This window comes from Drosophila busckii, chromosome 2R (assembly GCF_011750605.1).
Source record: "Drosophila busckii strain San Diego stock center, stock number 13000-0081.31 chromosome 2R, ASM1175060v1, whole genome shotgun sequence".
Taxonomy (NCBI): Eukaryota; Metazoa; Arthropoda; class Insecta; order Diptera; family Drosophilidae; genus Drosophila; species Drosophila busckii.
In genome coordinates this window covers 3,347,511-3,370,452 of record NC_046605.1, presented here as the reverse complement: position 1 = coordinate 3,370,452, position 22,942 = coordinate 3,347,511, and the positions used below count along the sequence as shown (strand labels likewise).

At 35.6% G+C, this 22,942-nt stretch overlaps 1 protein-coding gene across 6 annotated transcripts in view; it reads right to left on the bottom strand.

Moving 5' to 3' along the window:
- LOC108596956 (tyrosine-protein kinase Src42A) overlaps positions 1 to 22,942 on the bottom strand; it is a 34,025-nt gene that overhangs the window by 6,230 nt on the left and 4,853 nt on the right. For 3 of the 6 annotated variants that reach the window (XM_017983200.1, XM_017983202.1, XM_017983201.1), the window contains exon 2: positions 22,371 to 22,465. In XM_017983200.1, the coding sequence (XP_017838689.1) occupies positions 22,371 to 22,465 (95 nt within the window). Of the gene's footprint in view, positions 1 to 7,084; positions 10,706 to 22,370; positions 22,466 to 22,942 lie in introns of those variants that run through there. The other 3 variants (XM_017983198.1, XM_017983197.1, XM_017983199.1) reach the window with 3 other exon arrangements.

The following is a 22,942-nucleotide window of genomic DNA, read 5'->3' as shown; positions in this document are numbered from 1 at the left end:
TCAAATGCCCATGCTCATGCGCTTGCTTGTTGTTGGCCTGGCCCGTAACTATTTATAAACGGCGTAATGCAACGTAATGTCTAAAAATATCTACAACAACTAACAAGTGGCTGCAAGCAAGTCCAAAATGATACGCCTATGCCTATGCATGTCTATGTACAATCTTTTTTTTTTAAGCTGTTTTCTACAATTTTTCAACTTGGTCAGCTCGCTTTGGCATGGACTTTTTGGCCATGGTTAGTGGAACGTTAACGACGATGCACGACGACAAGATGCGGCCACAGCAACATGTTTGGCTTCTTTTTTTCGTTGTATGTATGTGTGTGTGTGTGTGTTTTTTTGTAGCCTGCCTAACTTAATTGCAGGCTTGCATTTCATGCACAAACAAGGTGCGCACACAATTTGAGTTTTAAAATTAGATTAGATGCAACATGACTCGACAAAATACAAGAAAAAAAATAGCAGCAAAAATTGGCATGCACGCGACTATGCTATACACTTTGCTTAAAAAAATGCGTAACTTTAGTTACATAAAAAAAGGTAAGTAGAAAATTAATATTTTATGGCAAATGAAAAGAATTGAATCTATACAAATGAGTAAATTTTATCTGCAACTTGAAAGCGTGACTTAGCATATTATGCATACTGAGAGAGCCTTTAATAAAGTTAATTCTGCAATATTTAAATGATAATTATTATCTAAAATATATATGTGCAATGAAATCTAATCAGTTTCTATATAAACTATTATATGTGCTATGAAAATTGAAAAAATTTAATATTCTTATTATTATTAATTAAAATAAGATTATTTCTGCAATTTGCCATTAAATTTGAACACTTAGCGACGCGTTTAAGCCATAAAATATAAAAAATACGCTATATGCGCATAAAAATTGTTGAAATCAAATCTATTAAAATAGTTATAATTAAATTTAGCTTGTAAATCGATTATTTAAACTGCTCACAACTTCAGCACTCCTTTAATTCTCAAAAACAAAGTGTATAAAAGTCAAGCGTGTGCGGCTTGTGGCATGTCCGGTCTATTGGCCACATCTTCGTGCTTTGGGGCCTGCACTAGAATTCAGTGCATTGCAGGCTGCTCCAATTTCGTTCAGTTCAAGCGCTCGACGTGCGCACTTGGTGTGTCGCTCTAAACTTGAGTTTGATTGACACCCTCGTGCTTATTTTCAACGTGCCCACTTCGGTTGCAATTGTGCCTGGCTGACTGACAATAAGAACTAAAACAGTTTGAAGCAACGGTTAGCCCCAATGCGTGCACCCATTGTTCAAAGTTTGTTAGGCTGTGCCAATTGCTGGCTGCGATTTATTGAAGCAGGTCATGTTGCATTGTTAGCCATAATATATTATTAGCAGTTAGCAGTTAAGTGTGTGTGTGTGTGTGTGTGTGTGTGCTTTGGGTACGTCACGCATGATTCAGACTGGGGGCAGCTGCTAATTTGTTGTTACATGCGAGGCCAATTTGTTTATGGCATATTTGTGTAATTTTGATTTAATTATTATAGCGACTGATTCCTGAATCGACTGTTGTTAATTGCACTAAAAAAATGCAGGCTACGGACGCTGTCACTTTCACTATAATTGTTGTCTTGCTTATTTTTGCCTTATTTCGACTTTATTTATACATTTGTTGTTGTTGTTTGCCTGACATATGCATGCATTTAAATTTGTTTTTAAAAAACAATTAAGTCAAACTTGTTTGCGCGCACGCTGCGTATGCGCAATATGCAATATGGAAACTTCTAGAATACAACTAAATTCAGTTACGTAGTTGTTGTTGTTTGCACTTACCTGCAAAAAAATAGATAAAAATGCATTTTTAGTATAATTTATATATATAGTAGCTAATTAAGCTGGGAATTCAGTCTGGAGCAGTTTTTGACACGCGACAATTGTTAACAATATTAACAAACAACAACCATTGCCTAGGGCACTTCATACACGATCGAGTCATACGTAAATTACCCAAGATAATATGCTAATGCCAGCTGGGGGAATAAATAGATGAATGAAATGAGCTGCACTATGCAAATAGCTCAAGGCAGCTCAGCAGGCATTCGAATGCACTTGAAATGCTTAGACAGTCAAGTAAGTCAATTAGGCCAACAATGCACTGACAATGGCTGCCAATTGTGACAAGTGCAATTAACAAATTAAATGCCCTTAATGAACTTTAGCTTACAGCGTCTTAAATTGTCAAGCCTTAATCAATGCTTATTATATTTAAATAGCCATTTAATATAAGCAGACAGCTGTTCATTTTGCAATAAAGTTTGTTTCAACAATAAAACATACGTGCTTAATTAAAAGCATATTTAATGCCCGCACGTTTGTTCAACAATAAATTAGGTCACGTTTTAAGCTATTTAAACGCTCCTTATGCAACAACAAAGCTAAAGCTGCTTACTTTTTCTTTATTTTTTTTTATGAGCTGCAAACTTGTAATTCTTGCTAATGCATGTAATGAAAATCAAAAGATTAACAATGCGCTGCATTTCCTGCATTTTCATTTCAAATGACAGACAATCAACCAGCTCCAAGACTCCAACTCCAAATGGGAGCAAGTGTCTATTTATAAAAGCTGCAGCTCAAACTAATTGCTGAGATGGCGCCAATGCAATTTTATGCCAAGTGTTAGGCATAGCAAAAAAAAAAGCCAACTGCATGGCATAATAATAAAGCAAAACTGGCCAGGCCAATGGCAAATGCTGTTTTTCTAGTTGCGAGCGCGCATTGTTTGTTAGCCGAGCAGCTCCACACAGCTCCGCAGCTCGTTGTTACAGGATTTCTTTTTGTAAGTTAATTGTTGGCTGCCCCTAAGACCAGATGCCAAGGCAACCTGCAGGCTACACTTAGCGAAAAGCTGCAGTAAATAAGGAAATTTCAGGTAACAAATCGATTACGAAAGAAATTAACTGAGCATTAACTTTATTCGTTATGCAGCTCCAATTCAGATTGGATAAAAACGAATATATTTAAAATTCTGTAGATTCAAGCTGAATTAAATTCCAAAATAATTTAGGTCTTTTACATCTCTTCTTCAAAATAGCTAAATTGAGTTCCAAAAAAATTCTACAAATTTTGTCTTTTCAGTTTATGAGTTCAATGCAATTATTTTGTAAACTTTGCTTGAGATTAAAACCAAAATCAAGAAAAAATTCAAAAATTCTCTTAAAAATTGTAACAACATTAAATTTAGTATTAAATTTAGTTGAATGCAATTATTTTGAAGCTGGTTTTGTAAACTTTGATTGAGATTTGGCACATTTTAAAACCAAAAGCAACAAAACTTTAGCCAAAAATATTTTTTAAAAATTCTGACAATATTAAATTTAGTATTAAATATATTTTTCTTTGTGTGTAACTTGCTTTTTATTTAAAATTCATGCAAACTGTGTACAATTATAAAGTTGACATGACAATAAATTAAATTAGACCTGCTGCCAAACATTTCTTTCAACATTTCTTTCAGTGTAGTGCATAAAAAACTGAATCGAACACATGTTTATTTAAAGCTGCAGAGAGCAAACAAAGCCGTGTTAGTCTATATAGTTGTTGTGGCAGCTCTATGTTACTTTATATGCGTGCGTTATACTATATGCTATGGCTCTATAGCTATTGATATATGTATTTATGCATGTTAGCAAGCGATCGAGTGAGTGAGTGAGGCGAAGCGGATTTCGTGCGAAACAAATTTGAAATCAATGCAGACAGGTAATGGCTAAATTGCCAACAGAGCTGCAGCAGTTCCCCCTATAGCTAAAAATAGCAAACTATCATTTACCATCCCAGTTAAGAGTGTGTGTGCGTGTGTGTGTGTGTTTGCAGGCGTGTCTTAGTCCGCACACATATATTTTTATGCAGAAATAATTTGTTAATGCCAGGCTTTCGATTTAGCCCCACCTGCAAAATGGACAACTCTCAGAGCATTGATGGCAACTGCTGCTGCTGCTGCTGCTGTTGCTGCTGCTAATGCGGCAAACAAACGCGGCTTTGTTGTTGTAAGAATCTGCAGTGAAAATGCGCAAATAGAAACTGCCACAGGCCATAAAACGCATTGTAAGTAAAAGGCCAGGCCAGACCAGGCAAAGAAATGATCAAGTTCCGGCACTGAGCTAGCCAAGTCAACAATTTTCATCGTTTGCTTAACATTTTCGCATTGCACATTTCAGTTTTGTGACGCTTTTTTCTCAGTGAGAGAATGCACTTTCCAGATAACATCAGCAAAGCATTTCATTTGCCATTCTCTCAACTGCAGAACACGGCAAAGTGGCACGCAAATGCAATTAGAGATTTAGTGGCTGATAAGCGAGGTCAAAATAGCAAGAGCATTAGGCATAAATAAGAGTTGGGGCAAGGCAAACAGTAGAAGTGTCTAACTATTTGTTAATAAAAAAATAAATGATCACATATTATGTAAAAACAAGAATTCGTAAACTAACATTAACATTTTAGCCATAAATATTTGTACGCATAAGAGGTTAATAGTATTAGCGATAGTATCGATAACAATAATGAAACTGACTTGTTAAATAAGAAAAAAACTTGCAAGAATTTGAATTATTTTAAGTCTAGGCAGATGTTACTAGAGAATCTTTACAATAAAAGTTGGCAAGACATTAAAAGAATTAGCGATAGTATCGATAACAATAATGAAACTGTCTTGTTAAATAAGAGAATAGCTTGCAATATTATTTTTATTGTTTTAAGACCAAGCAGAAGTTCTTGAAGAATCTTTACAATAAGAGTTGACAAAACATTAATATTTTTAGCTATATCGATAACAAACTGTTTGAAAAGAAATAAGAGAAAAACTTGCAATAAATTGAATTATTTTATTATTATTATTTTACAATAAAAGTTGGCAAAACATTAAGAGTTTTAGCGATACGCATATCGGTATCGATAACAATAATGAAACTGCTAAACAAGCGACAAACTTTTAAGTCAAAGCAAAAGTTCTTAGAGAATTTTTACAATTGACAAATTTTGCATAAGATCAGGTAAGCTATCTATGGTTTTATCGATAGTATCGATAATATATTTGTTTAAACACTTTAGATCAAGGCAGCAGCTAACAATTTATTTTAAAATATTTGCAGCTACAGTTTAAGCAATAAGTTTACTGCTTAGTATAGTCAAAAGCTTTTGACAATTATAAAGCCAATGTTAATTGAATTTGCAGTCATTAAAAGCTGTCTGCTGACATCGAAAATGAAGCAAGATCAAAGACAAGCTTTGACCAAATATATGCTAGTTCAGCTAGTTATAGCTTAAGCTGGCTTAAACACGTGCTACTACACTTGTTGCATTTATATAATGCGGTTGCCCCCATATGCAATGTGTACTTAACTTGGGCTAATCAATGGCATTTGGTGCAACGAATTGAATTTAGCTACGACTACAATAACATTAACCGCACCCAGACAATTCACTCGTATGCGTCTAAACTAAATTCTATATAATTAATTGACTGCAAAATTGTCAACAACTATAGGAACGGTGGGCATGAGCGTGGGCGTGACGGCAACTGTTTATTTTCACATGCATCAAATCATGTTTTATAATATGCGCAGCAACAAAAAAAAAAAATGTCATACAACAGCTGTTGTTAATTGCTTTTGTCACAAATGTGTTGACCAAAAACTTATGTAAAAACAAATTTGTTGTTATTGATATTTGACTTTCATTCTGTAGAAAATCGCGTCAAGTGCTCGCTGACTCAGACCAAAGCAATGCACAGCAAGCAACGTGTAAATATTCAAAGTGCAAAAGCAAGTGCGAGTCTAATGCAGTTAGAGATTTAATCTATGGGAATTTCCGTGGAGCAAAGTTTAATGACTCAGTTTAGTAGCTGCTGCGCTAGATTAAAATGTAGAGCTGCAGTGCATATAACAAAAGTTTGTTTAGCACACTTTTATACACTTTGCTGTTATAAAGAGTGTATATTAATGTTGTGTAATGAAAAGTAATTGCAATAAATAGGAGTAGATTAAAATTATAAGCTTAGTAGAACATAAACTTTACCATAAGAGTTTTTTCTGTACCAAGAATCAATGCTAAGCTGGGTTTATACACTTTGCTTAAGAAAAGAGGGTATATGGAAGCTGTAATCAATTCTAAATTAAAGCAGAACTAAGTTTCAAATAACATTTAACTTTCTGTTTTATACACTTTGCTTAACAAAAGAGGGTATACTGCAGTTGTGTATGCAGCATATAACTATAAATTAATTACAGCAGCTTTGAATTTAGAGCTGAAAGTTTGCTTTATGGCATAAAACAAAGCTGCATACACTTTGAACTTTAAAATAGGGTATACTTTAGATGCATAACTGAAGCAGCATAGTTAGAATTGCAGCTCTAAATGCAACTTATTTCATTTCTTAAGCCTCAACTACTTTGTTTTAACAATTTCTTTCACTTTGAATTGCGTTCGCTCGCGATCTTTCGCTTGAGCTTTGAGTGTTGTAATCGCTTGACGTTTGCAACGTCACGTCTTTACATGTTATTAACCTGCCAATTATTTGGCTATCAAATCAATGCACAAATCGTTCGGCTACGTGGCGTTGCTTTTGTATTTTAATGTTGTACCTTGGGGTATTTGTTGCGTTGCGTTTGCCCGCCAACCCCAAATGTTCATTAGGCGTAAGCTCAAAAAGTCGTGACAATTTTTATGACACGCTGTTGTTTAATTAAATGTTAAACAAACATCGAAGCCACAAATGTTTGTGAGTTTTGTGTCAAGTGTTACTTTTGTTTTTTTTTTTTCGCACGTGTATGCGCAAGTACAAAAGTTTCATATGCAAATATCTCAAACTCAAAAACTGTAACAATTTGAAATGCTTTGGCCTTGAAGTTGGCGCTGCATTCCAAATCAGAGCGCAGATGATGTCTTCCTAACAAAAAACTTTCATGCGCACTGTTGAGCGCGCTTTGTGTTTGTTGAATGAAATCAAAGGCAATGCCATATAAAATATGAGCTCACTATATATATAATATATACACTAATCATAAGTTAATGAATACAAATTTGTATGTATGTGTGTGTGCGACAAACTTACGATTTTTCATTTAAAAATTCACCACGCGTAAATTCCGAAAGTCGACGCGATTTGCCTTTCTTGATTGCCATTGCTGTTGTTGTTGTAGTTGTTGTCGTTGCATTGGTTGTTGCTGCTGCTGCTGCTGTTTTGCTGTTAGACTCGGGCATTAAATTAGCGCACGTATGCGCAGCGAGGGCGGGGCAAGCAGTTTGGCTGGCACGGCGACTGGCAGCGGCTTCCTCAAGCATGTGGCAAGTACATTTGAGTATTGTTTGATTAGACCAACGACGCAGCGGCTGCTTGGGCGCTGCACAGTTATCCAGCGAGTGTTTCTTATGCAGCGGCGGCTGCAATTGCTGTGGCTGGCACTTGTGCTGCTTGAGACTGCGACGTGGACGCGGCGGCGAGGGCGTGGCAGGCGGCGATATAGCCACAGACATGGAAATAGCATCAAGCGAATTCGATTTGCATAGCAGCATATGAGCAGCAGCATCAGTGTTGCTGTTGTGCTTGTTGCTGCTGTTGTCGCGTCGCTGCTGCGCTATAATGCGCGTATAAAGCTCCTCAGAGTCCAGCGGCAGCAGCAAATTGGTTACACCAATGCGGCGCTTAGCCTGACTGCGTTTCTTTTGCTGTGTTGCTGCGGGTTGCTCATCTGCAGCAGCAACATTTGCATCATCGCCACTGTCGGTGGCGCTGGCTTCCTGGCAGGCTTTGCTATAGCTTAGCATATTTGACAAGCGTCGCATTTTGCTGCATTTGCTTGCATCAGCAACAGTTGCTGGCGTGCTGGCAGCAGCAGCAACAGTTGCAGCTGTTGCTGGCGTGTGCTCATGCACTTGGCTAACCACAAAACGCGTTGTAACAGCAGCAGCAACTGGTTTGTGGTTGCTAGTTGCTGCTGTTGCAGCAGTGGTTGCTGCTGTTGCCTGCTCGCTGGCATCCAATTTCTCTCCTTGTAGTATATCATAAATCGTGCCATATTTGTGCGTGACATGAGTGCCCAAATTTGTTGCATCCTGTTGTTGTTGCTGCTGCTGCTGCTGTTCATGTTGCTGCTGTTCTTGCTTTTGTCGTTCCTTAACGCGCTTCTGTATAATATCGTAAATCACATCGTTTGATTTATGCTCCAATATGGCGCTGAGACTTTTGCGCTGCCAGCGCTCAGTGTTGCCGCCAGTGAGCGAGTGTGTTGCTGTTGTCGTGGGGCTGGTCTTGCGATGCAATATCTCGTAGATGGTGCCATAGGTCATGTACTTGTCGTACTTTTGATACGTCAGCTGATATATATCCTGCTTGCGTTGTATTATATCGTAGATGGTGCCATAGACGAGCTTGTCGTAGATTTTAAAGTTGCGCTTATAGTTGGAGCTGCAACTGTTGCTGCGTTGATTCAGCTTGGCATATGCCTGCAACTGTTGCTCGCTAGGCTCGGCTGCTGCTGCTGCAACTGTTGCTGGTTCAGTCTTTTTGTTGCTGTCGCGTCGGGGCAGAAAATAGGAGGCAAACGATTTGCGCTGTCGCGAGTTCTGACGCTTAAGCGGCGATGTTGCTGGCGTTGCTGCTGCTGCTGCTGCTGGCGTTGCGGGTGTGTCTGTGTCACATTCCAGCGGGCATTCGATTTCGCGCACCAGACGCTTAAACTCTTCGTATGAGGTGCGTCGCTTGTGCGCCTTAGCACGCGATTCCTTGGCCGCCAATTGTTGATCAAGTATTTGCGATAGAAAATCCGAATTCTTGCGCATTGCTGCTGTGGTGGCGGCATTGCCAATTGCTTGCGTTGTTGTTGCTGCTGCTGCTGCTGCTGTTAGATCGTCGCCGGTATCCATTTCATCCACTGTAGTTGCTGTTGTTGCTGCTGCTGCAAACTCGTTTGCGCAATCCGGTTTAGCAGCGCTTGTGGTTTCTTGTTCTGATATTGAGGCGAGCATTGTCAACGCAGTTGTTGCTGTTGTTGTTGTTGTTGCGTCATCTGACATTGCTGCTGCTGCTGCTGGCTCGCTGCTGGGCTCTGGCGACTGCTGCTCCTGCAACATGCCACTGCGTCGCCGCATTAGACGTGTTTCCGCCTGCTGTTGCTGCTGTTGTTGCTGCTGCTGCTGCTGGTCAGCAAACATGGCTTTAAACTCTTCATAGGATTTGCGACGATTGCGCGATTGTGTTAAACATTCTTTGTAGTTGCGTCGCGCAATCTTTTCGCCTGTGGAGGCAGCTGCTGCTGCTGCTGCGAGCGCATCCAGCTTATGCTGCATTTCCATAAAACCCGAGTCCATGGAACTGATGGTGCAGGTGGAGTCGAAGCTTGTTTTGCGACTCGAGCTATTGCTGCCGGGCGAGCTGGGCTTGGGTGGCGTGGGCGGCGGTGTGACAAGCGTTTCGAGCAGCTCGTTGGGCGCACAAAGCAAATCACAGCTGGGCTCAGCTGCAATGGGAGCAGCAGCTAAAGCGACATCATCGAAACTGATTAAATCCTGCACTGTTGTTGCTGGCGGCTCCTCAGGCACAGCAGCTAACATGTTGTTGCTGCTGTTGTTATTATTATTTGTTGTTGTTGTTGTTGTTTGCTCAGTCTTGTTAACGTTTGCGTCACGGTTTTTGCACACAATCGCATAGAGCGGCGACTGCGACGTTGTTGACACCGACGCTGTCAACGACAAACTGTTGTCGCTAGCTGCTGCTGCTGCTGCTGTCGCTGGAGCGGTTGCTGCTGTCACACCCACACTCGCATGCGCATTCGTAGTTGTGCACGCGCCATTGAGCGTCGTCGTATAAACGCTGCTACGATTATGAAAGATCTTTACACTCTGCATGGCTAATTTATTGTGTGGCTGCTGCTGTTGCTGCTGCTGCTGACGATTGCTGCTGTTGCGATTACGCGCTATATGCCAATTGCCACGCCTGGCATACTTGTTGCCAATGCTGCTGACTGTATCCTCCAATTGTTGCAGCGGTTCAATGAACTCTTTGCTCTGGCTAAGATAACGCTGCAGGCGACGCTCACCACAAGTGCCGTTGTGCCCGCCAGCAACATCATGCTGCTGCTGCTGCTGCTCATTCATGCACTTGGCGCAGCACAAAAATTCATATAAAATTTCACCATCATTGGCAAATTCTGCGCTGCATTTGCTGCTGCCGCTTCCGCTTCTCTGACTTGTGGGCGTTGTGGAATATTTTGGCTCCAGCAGAAATTCCAATTGTGCTGCTGCCGCTGCAATGGCTGCTGGCGTGCATTGTTGCTGACTTCGTGGCGTCGTTACTTCATTCTTATTGCTCACTGGCATTAGTATGTAAGTATTCTTGGCTGTCTCCTGGCTGCTGTTGCTGCTTTCTTTAGCGTTTGCTGTCTTATCTGCCACGATGCTGCTCTCGATGCTTAGTCCGCTGTCCAGCAGCATAAATGTGCCATCCGATGGCAAGATAAGCCGCCCCTCTGCCGCCGCATTCACCAGCTCCCGCAGCGCATTCACTTGCTTCTCAGTTACTTTGCCTTGCAGCTGAATTCCATGCAAGGCGAACGCTGTGGGTTTATTGTTCACCGAGTTCGGGTCGGTGCACCAGACCACGGGCATTGTGGTCATCTTAGGGCTTAATAACAACAACAACAATGCTTCAACAAATGTTGCTTGTTATTTGTTTAGCGCAGCTGTGGAATGTTTAAGAAATGCATTTAATAAATTAAGTGCGAAGCTTGCGCAACGCTTGGAACTCAAGTTTTTCTTTAGATTTTCTTTGCTGTGTACGCTGTACTTGGAAATATAAAACGGTCTTTTAGTTTCAGAAGCTAAACAGAGTCTTACGCTGTCGCTTAGGCAAATTTGTAAAACAAAAACAAGCAAATTGTGCTAAAAATATTTCTAAGAAATTAGATGAATATTAAATTTAGTAGCGCATAATTTTTTAAAATATTTATACATTTTTTTCAGAGCCTATGACTTCACTGCTTTTATTAGCTTAGTTTATTAAAAGAGTAAAAAATTAATAAGTTGAACTGCAGAGTCTCACGCTGTCGTTTATAACTAAGCTGCATCTTTTTATTGATCTTATGACTTCACTGCTTTCATTAGTTTAGTAAATCAAAAAATGCCAATAGACTAACAAATTAATAAGCCGAGCTGCAGAGTCTCACGCTGTCGTTTATAACTAAGCTTCAACTTTTTTTTGAGCTTATGACTTCATTGTTTTCATTAGCTTAGCATATTTCAACTTAAACTCATGCTTAATTACAGCCTAAACGAAAGTGAAACTAAAATGCTAAAACAAGTTTCAAGTCCAAGTCAAAATTAATTTGCAGACTATGGGAATTTTGCATATTTGCAAAACAGCAAATTGGTGAGCAATACTTAGAATTATGCTAAACACATTTTTGGGGGAATTTCTGCGTAGCGTTGAGCATTATTTTTTTTATATATATAATTATTTGTTGTTGCTGTATTTTTCCCCTAACGTCGCAGTTGAATTCAATTCAATTGCTTTCCACACGACACAACCTTGATTTGTTTATAACAATATAGAAAATAGCAGCAAACAATTGCAATTGAATGCACGAATGATAGCTTGATAGCTTTAGCTATATTCAAATGATATTTGCGTCGTGGGCAGGCAACAATCACAAATGGTTGCAAATAAGTCCAAATTTGCTTTTGTTTTATTGCTAAAACTGCATAGAATTAAATTCTGTTAAATTCGTTTAAGCCAAACACAGAAGACAAAGCTCTAAAAAGTGAAAATTTGATAGCAAACAATTGAATTTAATTGGAATCTAATAATTGTTTGCATGCTAAATAAATTCCGATAAATTCTTTTAGCTTAAGCTACAATAAAATTTAAATACTAAAGCTTAAAAATGCATTTTTCATTGCATATAAATTTTTATCTAAATACATTTTCATTGGAATTTGCTAATTTTTTGTTAGCAAATTCTTTGTAACTCTTTAATAGTTATAAATGTTTTATTACAATTGTTGCTGGTGCCAGGTATCAAATGTCGCCAAAACAGCTAAATAAACAAGTTTTTTTTTATATATTGCCGCCAGACTTGAGATTTATGACACAAGTGTTGTCACAAATTATGATGAATTTCTATGATGTTGTGTGGGCGCCAGTTCAAGCGTTCAATAAAATTTAAAGTGTAATTAACCAATTCATGGCTTTATTAACTGCACATTGAACTAGCGCAGTAAAGTCAAAGGCAAGATCGTACATGTGTGTATGTAAATAAATGTGACTTCAAGGCTGTCATGCCGCAAATGGAAATGGCTATAACTTGGACAGCAGCAGTTCAAGTTTATGGTGACTGAACAGCAGCAGCAAGTTGCCGACAAAGCAAACAGCACCATGGGCAGGCAGCAGCACTTGAGACACAAAACGATTTAGAGTAGCCGGCAAAGCATTGAAGTGCACATCCTTGCAGACAGCATGGAGACAAATGCACAATATATTTACCCACACCCCCCACCGCACCGTACAAAACAAAACTCTTTTAATAAACAGCAGCCTGACCATAAAGAAATATCATAAGCGTCAGCAGCAGCAAATGTCAATGTCAGCCCATAAAAGAAGCTGAGCTGAAGCAAAAAATTAAAACAATGAATAAAAAAAACTGCAACAAGGCGATTTTGTTTTTAAACAATTTAATTTTGTAAATTATTATCAAGTGCAAAATGTTGTTGAGCTTCAAGATTCTTTGACTATTGCATATCTTGATTATTTTGATGAGTAATGCCAGCAATTTTTTTACGATTTATATCAAAGCTGAGCTTGCTTATCTTTTAATTTATGCTAAAAGCAGTGCTTATAAAACTTAAATAAAATATAATAAATAACATTTTATAAAAAAAAAAGTACGCTTTAGTTTACTCAATAGTTTAACTATTTTAATATAAACTTTCAAGTTTTTTTTAAGCACATTTATTGCAGTTCTTTTAAAATTATATTTATTATTTTTTTTTATAACTTTTGGTTTGTCTAAGCGATTTAAATGCTCAACTATTTTAATATGCTTGACTTTCAATTTTTTTACTAAGCACACTTATTGCAGTTCTTATAAAATTATATTAAATATTTTTTTTTATAACTTAGCTTTGCTTTTAAATGCTTTGCTTTTAAATGCTCAACTATTTTAATATGCTTGCCTTTCAAGTTTTTTTGTTTTTTGTTGAACGCACTATTTGCTTTCAAATAGTTTTTAGCAAATATTTTTGCATGCAAGACAAAATGTATTTAATTAATATATACACAGCATTAACATTTTGTTTAAACAATCGACAAAACAGCTGTGTTTAAATAACAATAACAATAACAATGCACACACACGCATCGAAACCTGTTCAACCAGAATTTCAAACGAAAGTCTATATAACGTATATAGATACATATATTTGCTGATAAGCTCAATTTGTTTAAAGAACTAGTCAAACAACATGGCTCATAAAAAAATGTATCTGCGCAAAATATTTGAAAGAAGTAAAAAAAAAAAACCGTTGGCGCTTCAAAAAAAATTAACAGTAGCTATGAAGCTTGCACATTAATGATTAGTTAATAAACAATTTGTGGCGAGGCTTTGACGTTTTTTTATGTGTTATATGGCATTAGAATCAGCAAGGTTGGCTTATTGGCCTTATAAGGGACTGAAGAAACCATGAAGAAGCGTCGATTGGAACACGACTTGACCTATGCTAACCGCATGCGAAATTTGTTACAAAATCATTGAAGTATGTATGTGTGTGTGTGTGTGTGTGTGTGTGTGTAGCGCGTGCCAAGCAAACTGAACAAGAGCGAACCAGCATAATGAGCCTGAGAGCTGCAAAGGTAACAATTGCACTCAAAAGTACTACGACCCAATTTGAACCGGTTTGTTTGTATATAACTTTTTTATGTATTTTTGCTCATTATCTTTGAGTGTGTGTGTGTGTGAAGTTATGCGCTGGTTTGTTGGCATGTTGCTAAGCAAAATGTTGCCAAGCAAATTATGAAACCTCAGCCAGCCAAGATATATTAGCTAGACCACGCCTCTTTAAAACAAAAAACCAAATCAATTATAGCCACAAAGACGCCAAGTTAGTGTACTTTCTCTGCTTGTAGTGTATACCAAAAAAAAAACTTGGTAGCCTTAGCGTTTAGTTTGCAAATTAAGCGCACAGCACAACACAAAAATAAAAATAAATAACAGCAGCCAGTCAGTCAGACAGACAGACAGACGAGCAACAATAATGAGTGTGGCTTTGATTTGGGTCATTGCACAATGGTAACAAGAGCGAGCGACTAACTTTAGTTAGTCATAGCTACAGCTACAGCTACAGCCACGCGCAGCAAGTTCAGCAAACCTTTAACCACATACTATATATATATATATATATGTACAGCAGCATAAAAATCGAAAGCTTTAGCATAAATATTGATTAAAAAGTGAAACAAGTTTTTATGCTATACCCCAACTTTATTTATTGCTTGCTAAAAATTCCAAGAAGTGAATTTTATATTTTTGGGAAATTTCCATGGTTTCCTATTTTACTTTAATAATTTATTTTGTATCTTAAACTAAACTCATATGCATTAAATTTATTGTTAACTGTCAACAGCAATTGTTGCTTGTCTTTTGCAAAACAAAACAATTTAAAGTAATTTTCATTGCTTTTGTATCTGTAAGTTTGCATGTATCTGTATCTTTTATCGCTGCTGCTGGCTGACGACTGACGAACGAACGCATGACTCATAGACAGGAAATTTATGGTAAGAGAGACTGAGCGAGAGAGAACTGAATTTATGGCGCAAAGTAGACAAGACAAACTTTGGAGTTGAAGCTGCAAAGCGCTTAAGAACTTAAGATTTAAACTTTTGAACTTTGCTGCTTTTAATGGATTTGTAGCTGTAATAAAATATTTAAGCTTGTAGCTTGTACCAAATATTAAGTATACGTATACGCATTTAAAGCTGCATGACCGCAGGCATTAAACTTAAAGTTCTTGCGCGCATTTTATGAACTTTAGCTTGCATTTTATGAACTCTTGGTTTTGTAGCATTTAAATTTCTACTTGACACATGTTGCACATTTAGTGAGATAAGCGTAAAACGCGCGCCAAACAGCAGAAGCAAAAACACACGCAAGTTCCACTCGGAATCCGCTACAAAATATGTGAGCGCGACTATGACAACATATATATATAGAGACATATATATGTGCAAAATAATGCAATTTGTTCAAGTCACGTAAGTTCAAATTGATATGGCGCAGGTTGCAAAAAAAAATAAAATAAATAAATAAAGCCAAGCAAATACGAAAAAAGTGTTGGAGGTGTCAAAAGTAAAGCACAAAACTCTGTCAGGCCATGTGCGGCCATTAACTAAACATATTAATATCGCTTAGTTTTTTGTTTTAAAACATTATTATTATAAGTATGGTTGGTGACACAAGCATATAAAGTGTTGAACAAAATGCGCATTTTAGCACATAATTAAAGATAAGCAATGAGCCCATTAAGACGGACAGACGGACGGACTGACTGACTGACGAGTTGAGGATGTGCTTTTGGCATATTATGTAAAGAGTTAAAATAAAGCCACAAAGTTATTCTTAGCATGAACACAAGCTGTGCGCAACGGTAAAATTTCGTATGAACTAATCAAAACTCATTGAGAATTCTAATGCTGCGTAGCGACAGTGAAAATGCGCTAAGTGTAATAAATTAAATAAAAATATATAAGCAAGTTTAATTGTTGTAAATTCTAAATAAATGTGTAAACATTTTTGTTTTATATGCATATAAGTTTGAAAATAGTAGTAAATGCCTTAAGTTTTTTATATTTTTTTCGAAATATCTATTTAGTTTACGCTTCACTTTTTAATTTTATGTAATTGCCTTCATTTTGAATTAACCAACACTGAAGCAAACTATCGTCTATCGATATCGCTTTTAATTATTTAGCTGCTTTCTTGCTGCTTTGTCGGCATTCTAAGCATCTAATCTAATGTTGCTTCCTACGCAATTTTTACTGTAGCAACTTGAAAATAAAAAACTACACAGCACGAAACAGCAAAGAAAATAGAAAGTTCTGTTGTCCAGCGTACGCTAACTGAACAAAGCGGCCTAACAACAGCTACAACTTTGTTGTTATTTGTTGCTGGCCGCTTTATCAACATGTTGATTATTTTTACCTTTTAGCAACATGTAGCTAAGCTATAAAAATGTTGCTGTTGCATTTGTTGCTGCTGCTGTTGAACCATTAAACACAATGTAAGTGCACTTTACATGCACACACACACATGCACATTTTTATAGACACACACACATAAACACACACGTAGCTAGACAGCGAGAGCGCAGCTTTTGGACAGCGAAATGTTGAAACAAAGAAAATGCATACAGTTGCTACTAAATGTAGCCGCGCACGCGTGCAACAAACAGTTTAAACAATTTATTTAGTTGATAAGTTAGACGCACACATTGAGACGTATTATAAATTGCATTAACAATTGCAGTAAAATAAACTTTTTTATTTAACGCGTTTGGATTTTGTTTGCTTTTTTTTTATTTGTTAGTTACTTTAGCTCAGCTTCCGTTTGTACGTCCGTTTTGTGCACCGCTTCGCAGACAACTGATACGTTTATGAAATTTTTATAGAAAGGTTTTAACACCGCAACACAAAACGACACACGAAACGCAGCCCAGACCGTCTTACGACCAGTCTCTTTGTGAGTGCGCCTTTGTATGTGTGTGTATCTATGTGAAGCTCAGCTTGTGTGTGTCCGCTTTGCTCTTTGGCGCGCCAACTCTTATACCAAGCGCTTGCAGCTTTATGTTGCTTAAGAAGTTTTTCTTTCGATCCAACAAGCACATTAAATATCAGAACAGCTGTTCGACTCTCTTTGTTTAACCGCTCTTAACTCTCGCAACAGCTGAGACAAGATAAATGAGTTTAATTTAAATTTACAATTACGACAGCAATTAGTCATTAAGTGCGTCTGATCTTTTGCAAATCGACGCAAAGCGTTTAATATAATTAACAGTTTTGTTGCTTTGACATTTTGTTGTTTATAAATAACAAACAATAAATGCGACACGAGCACATCACTTGTCGCCGCTGCTTCCAATTCAAATTATGCGTCTTTATAATTTTATTTTTTAAATGCCAACTGTGAAGTTCTTGTGAACGCTATTGAACTCGTAATTGAAACACACACACACACACACACACACACACACATACTAACATTAGTAGTAGTTTTAGTTTGCATTGCATATTAAACAATTCACGTAATAGCGCTAAATTTATGAGACACCATTTTTACTGTGAAAATTGCATATCAATTTGCTTATATAGTATAATTTATTATAGTTAAATTACCCCACTTCAAAAACTGCTCCAGCTGTGTTTCAGTTAAATATGTTTCAGTTTACTTACCTAGAATGAAAGAAAACAGAATTTTAATTAATGATATTGTCATTAAGCTATAAATACATATTTTTAATAGCTGCTATAATTTAAGCTTAATAATTGTTTACAAAAATGCTAAATAGATCTTAACATAAAAAAATACAAAATAAATTAAGTCTTTATCTTTATCTTTATTTTTTATGTTTTATTTATTTTATCTAGTATGAGAAAATAATTGTTAACAAAAATGGTAAAGAGATCTCAACTAAAAAATAAAAAATTACAAAATAAATAAATCTAAAGTTTTTTAATTGTTATTTTTTATTTTTTTATCTAGTAAGAGCGAATAATTGTTAACAAAAATGCTAAATAGATCTCAACTAAAACATAAAAAAATACAAAATACATATTTAGTTATTTATTTTATATAGTAAGAGAAAATAATTGTTAACAAAAATGCTCAATAGATCTCAATTAAAAAGTAACAAACTAATTTAGTCATCTAAATATCTAAATATTTTTTTTATTTAGTTTTATTTTTTTATATTTATTTTATCTAGTAAAAGAAAATAATTGTTGACACAGCTGTGAACTATTTTGTTTAGTTGCTTCAAGGCTAAAAGTAATTAATATACTAAAATCTTAAGTTTCAAACGAATTTGAGAAACTAAAATAAATTACCAAAATTAGTTTAAGTTCGATATGTAATATACAACATAATATTATTAATAAGTATTAATATAATAAGATTGTATGCTTTAAGTTTGAGAATAGAAAATAAATTCCTAAAGTTAGTTAAAGTTTTGATCATTATTTTTTCTTTTAGTTAAAGTTTATTATTATTATTTTTATCATTTACACATTACTAGAATCAAAAGCCCAAAATGTTCTCATTCCCAACCTAACTGTACTTTCTTATTGCTTTCTATGGAAATGAAATCAACAATTTTTATAGCCCAAATTCTAACCTAGAATTAAAGCTAAGCTTACAACTGCTTTTTAGCGTAATTAGTTTGCCTATATAATTAACTCAGGTGCGTGTAGAGGTCATCAGGAAAGCAATAAAAACACATCAATACGCAGTTATGGCGCTAAAACTTAATGCAAATGGCTAAAGCCTTCAAATTAATTGCATTGAGTGTTTTAAACTCAAAACTGATATATCAATTAGTTAGGAAAAAAAAACCGTTTGAAATTACAACAATTTTATAGCGTGAAATTTGTCAAATTAGTTAATACGCGCATTAAATTAAGCATTAAAGGCTTTAAGCATTAGCCGACCTTCTTCAAGCACATTGACCAGCTACTGCCTAAAATAATTATTTTTGGCACTTTCCGTTCTATCAAATCGAACATATCGCTGTCTGTTTAACTGACAGCAAACGTCAGTTGAATTAAAACATAACTGAAGCCTATGATGAGTAAAAAAGAAAAACAAAAATTATTATGAAAAAGACGAACACGCAATGCATAAACAAAAGCCAAGCAACAATTGTTCAACAGTTCAATGACATTTTGTTTCATGTTCAATAACAATTGCAATTGACAACAACAAAAGGGCATGTAAACAAACCAAAGCAACAAGAAATTAATATAAATGTTAATAAACAAAGAGATGTAAAATTAAAGTACTCGGAGTCACTTTCTTTCTTGCTTAATCTTTAGTTGCGCGCACTTTCCCGTTAATAAATTAAGTTTAAAGCACAATGAGTAATGCACGCTTAATTTTTAAACTGAACTGACATTAAAACTGTATTAATTAAGCCATTAAAATGCACAGCTAACATGACAGTTCAGTTACTGACATTGACACACACACACTGATAAATTTCGCTGTCTAGAGCAAACTACGAACTACCTTCCGCAAATGGCAGATGAGATAAGTAAATAAATAAAAATTAAATACACACAACATTAAAGTATTGTCTAACCGAGTGGCAACTTATAAAGTTTTATAGAAAACAAATAAATGGCATCATAATTAAACAATTGTCATTAGCAGTGCGTGTCAATTTGCAAAAAAAAATAAAACGCTTTGTGTTTACTAACAATAAAATAATCTAAAAAAAATTGCGCATAAAAATTATATTTTATGTTTAGTTTATGCTTCAATTCAATTCAGCATTTTTTATAGGTTTGTGGGTGGCTTCGCGTGTTTTTGGCAAATCAGTTCAATGGGTTCAGAACTTCCGATATATATATATATATATAACTCATTGACAGTCTGTACATTGCAGCACATTTATTAGCGATTTATGTGTCTGATTAATGCCCATTTCGAGTTTACGGCTAAAACGCTTTAACAATTGCAAAATAGTTAAATATGCGGACTATTTAATTCGGAAGTAAACATAATGAAAGCTTTGCTGGGTATATCCCCAAAAGTAAACAAAATTAACACTATGGTCAACAAAAATTCACTGGAATTCAAAGCAAGTTAGCCTCGTCTTAAAAAATTCAATTTTATGAGCTGTATTGACTGTGACGTCAGCAGAAGTTGCATGCGTCAGCATTTGCTCTTCAGCTGCAAGCGAGAGAGACTCTCTTGACCTAAATATGGCACAAACACGTGATTTGAGTGCATTTGTTAACTTGTCTATATAAATCAATAGAAATTTAAGCAGCGCAACATTGACAAAAAGCGTTGAAATATAAATTGAAATTTTTTAAATAAATTCTATTGTTTATTTTTGAGGCGATTAGAGTTCAACGCTCATTAGATTCGATACATGAAAAATTCACAGTGCGTCTTTTTTCATTTAGTTAGTTAGTTTGTCTTTTTCTTTATTAATTATTATCTCAGCCTGAAGGCCTTTGTTGCTCTAGCTATATAAATTGTACCATAGAATTTAATTCTAGACTACAATTAAAATAAATAAATTTATTTCTTTATTCCTTGCTTAATTTAGCGCCTCAGACTAAGCTGAAATGTAGTTCACTTGCTCTCTTTTAATGAAGCCGCTTAATTGAACTTGTTCTGAACAAAAGGACGCAACTCTATTAACACTTATTGGGGCACATTAAATGGATTTTAAATTATGCAACAACAATGAGCAACAAAACGATTCTCAGAAGTTTTGGAGCCTCTTAAGCTAAAATTGCCTGCCATAATCATAATAATGAGAAATGGTTAAAGAAAGAAGAAAGCCACTTTAAGCGCTTGCAAATTTATTGCATTGCAAATAAATACCAGAAAATTAAAGAAGCAGCCAACGTGAATCTCTTAACGCTGAGTTATGCATAAAATTAAATGTCAGCAATGATTGTTGTTGTTGCTGTTGTTGTTGTTGTGCCCATAATTAGGTTAAAATAACCAACTATTGAGCCGCGTTTAAAGAGCAAGACCTTCAAAACTCTGAGCGCGCGCTTAAGAAATGCTACATGAAATGCATAAAACTATTGTTAAAGCCACAGCAAGCGACAATTGCTTGTAAATATTGCTAAATAGTACTTAACAAAAAAAAAAAAACCTATAAGAAAATAAAATGTTGCTGCTGCAAGTTCCAATACCAAAAAAAATGCGCAGACTGTTTACAGTTATGTGCCGCCGTCGCCAAAAGATAAATTTAATTAATGTTGATTTTTGTGGTTGCTGCTGTTCGATTTACCGGTTTATAAACTTTTCCCTACGCCCAAAACAAATATCCAAGTCCAAGTCCAAGTAACTCTCTTGGCTCGCAGCTTTATTTATGCAAATTCATTTGTATTTTAGTTTATTTAAAAATGCATTTACAGCCCAACAAAAAAACTGTGTCAAGCAAGGCTCTCCAGACGCTCCTTAGTCATTTACATATCAAACTAACTCTCTTAAGCTTCTAATTTAGGTCAAGTCTACGCACTTGACACGCGCTCAATTTAATTGCCAAAACGCAGAACGTTTGTTACAACTAAGCAAATTAATAAATAAATAATGTAAGACGCTACAGTTTTTTGTTTATTATTGTAATTGAAGCGGCGGCAATGTTTACAACTTGTTTATACAATTGATATGTAACTGACTGTCTGCAGCAGAAGGTTGCTTATCAAATCTTAATTGTTTCGGCATACTAATATAAATTACAATCGAGGGTTGCTCCAGCACTTTCCAAACACAACGTATCAATTGTGTGTGTTGAATGCATTTAACGTGTGCATAAATTGGCATTGATCAAAACGTTAATTAGCTAAATTCTTGGCTTGACACATCCGCTTAATAGTTTGAAACTAGCTTGCTTAGTTTTTAGTCTTTTGTATTATGCTATGAATATGCATGTCATAATAGCATAATTTAGCCATATAAGCGAATGGGCGCCAGGCACACGAATAAACAAATGAAATCAGAGCAAATGCATTGTTGTTATAGAAACATAACAAAAGTTATACAATAAGCATAATATTGATTCGAATGGAAAGTCTAAAGCAGCAAGCAGCATTTAGAATAGCTAAGAATTAAATAATCATGCAAATTTATAGAACTAACTGTGCAGCAGAATTCAAAACAAGACAAGTTTAAAGTTATAAAAAATATTTGAAATAAATATTTAAAAGTTGTTAGTTCGTAGGTTATACTCTATATTCATATTATATAGCTATGGCATGATTTTTATTATAATGTAGCTGTTTAAATTAAAACAAATCGCAAATCGTAGCACACTTTTCAGCGGCAAAAGTCTGCGTGCAGTAAACAATAATTTATTGCATGCATTTAGGCGTCGCATAAATTTCTTTGTTTTTTTTAACAAAAACTAGTAACTAATTTAATTTATATAGTATAGATATTCTCTCATTCTTAAACTATGCGTAATTTTCTAACTTTCTTTTGTCTTTAGTCCACTCTATCTTTATCTCTATCTCTCTCTACCACTCCATAGACGGCTTTGATTACTTATAAGGCAGCTTAGCTCATAAAAAAAAGCCCCATTAAACTGATAACTTATAGTTGTTTGCTACTTACGGTTCAGCTTCAATGGATTTCAATTTGGCCACATAATTGGAGGGTATGTAGCCCTCTTGGCGTGTCTTCTTGCTGCGCGCCAGCCACCAGTCACCCTGTGTAGTAAATCAAAATAAATAAACGTCAATAAATTGTACACATATGTAGATAAACAACAATGACTGATAATGTTATATATTATATGGCAGTTAAATGTAAATATCATGTAGTGTGAGCTATATCAGTGGATATTCCAGCGCTTAAACGAGAGCAAAAATAGCAGTGCGTACTTAGTATATGTATTATCTATAGACTAATGAGATATTAGCTAGCTGACTCAATACACCATATAAAAACTGCAGCTCATTTTAGAACAGAATTTGTATTACAATGCGCAAGTATTTCAAAAAATATAATATTTTAATTAGTGTTCTATATAATTTGTTATCATTATTAGCAGTCAGCTAAGGTCAGCTTGAAATTGCATTTGTTGTATGCTTCGAAATTTGAAAAAAAAAAAAAAAACTGTTTTGTGATTAATTAACTAACAACTTTGTATAGCTGTCGGGCTGTTTTGATTGTTGTTAAATCTA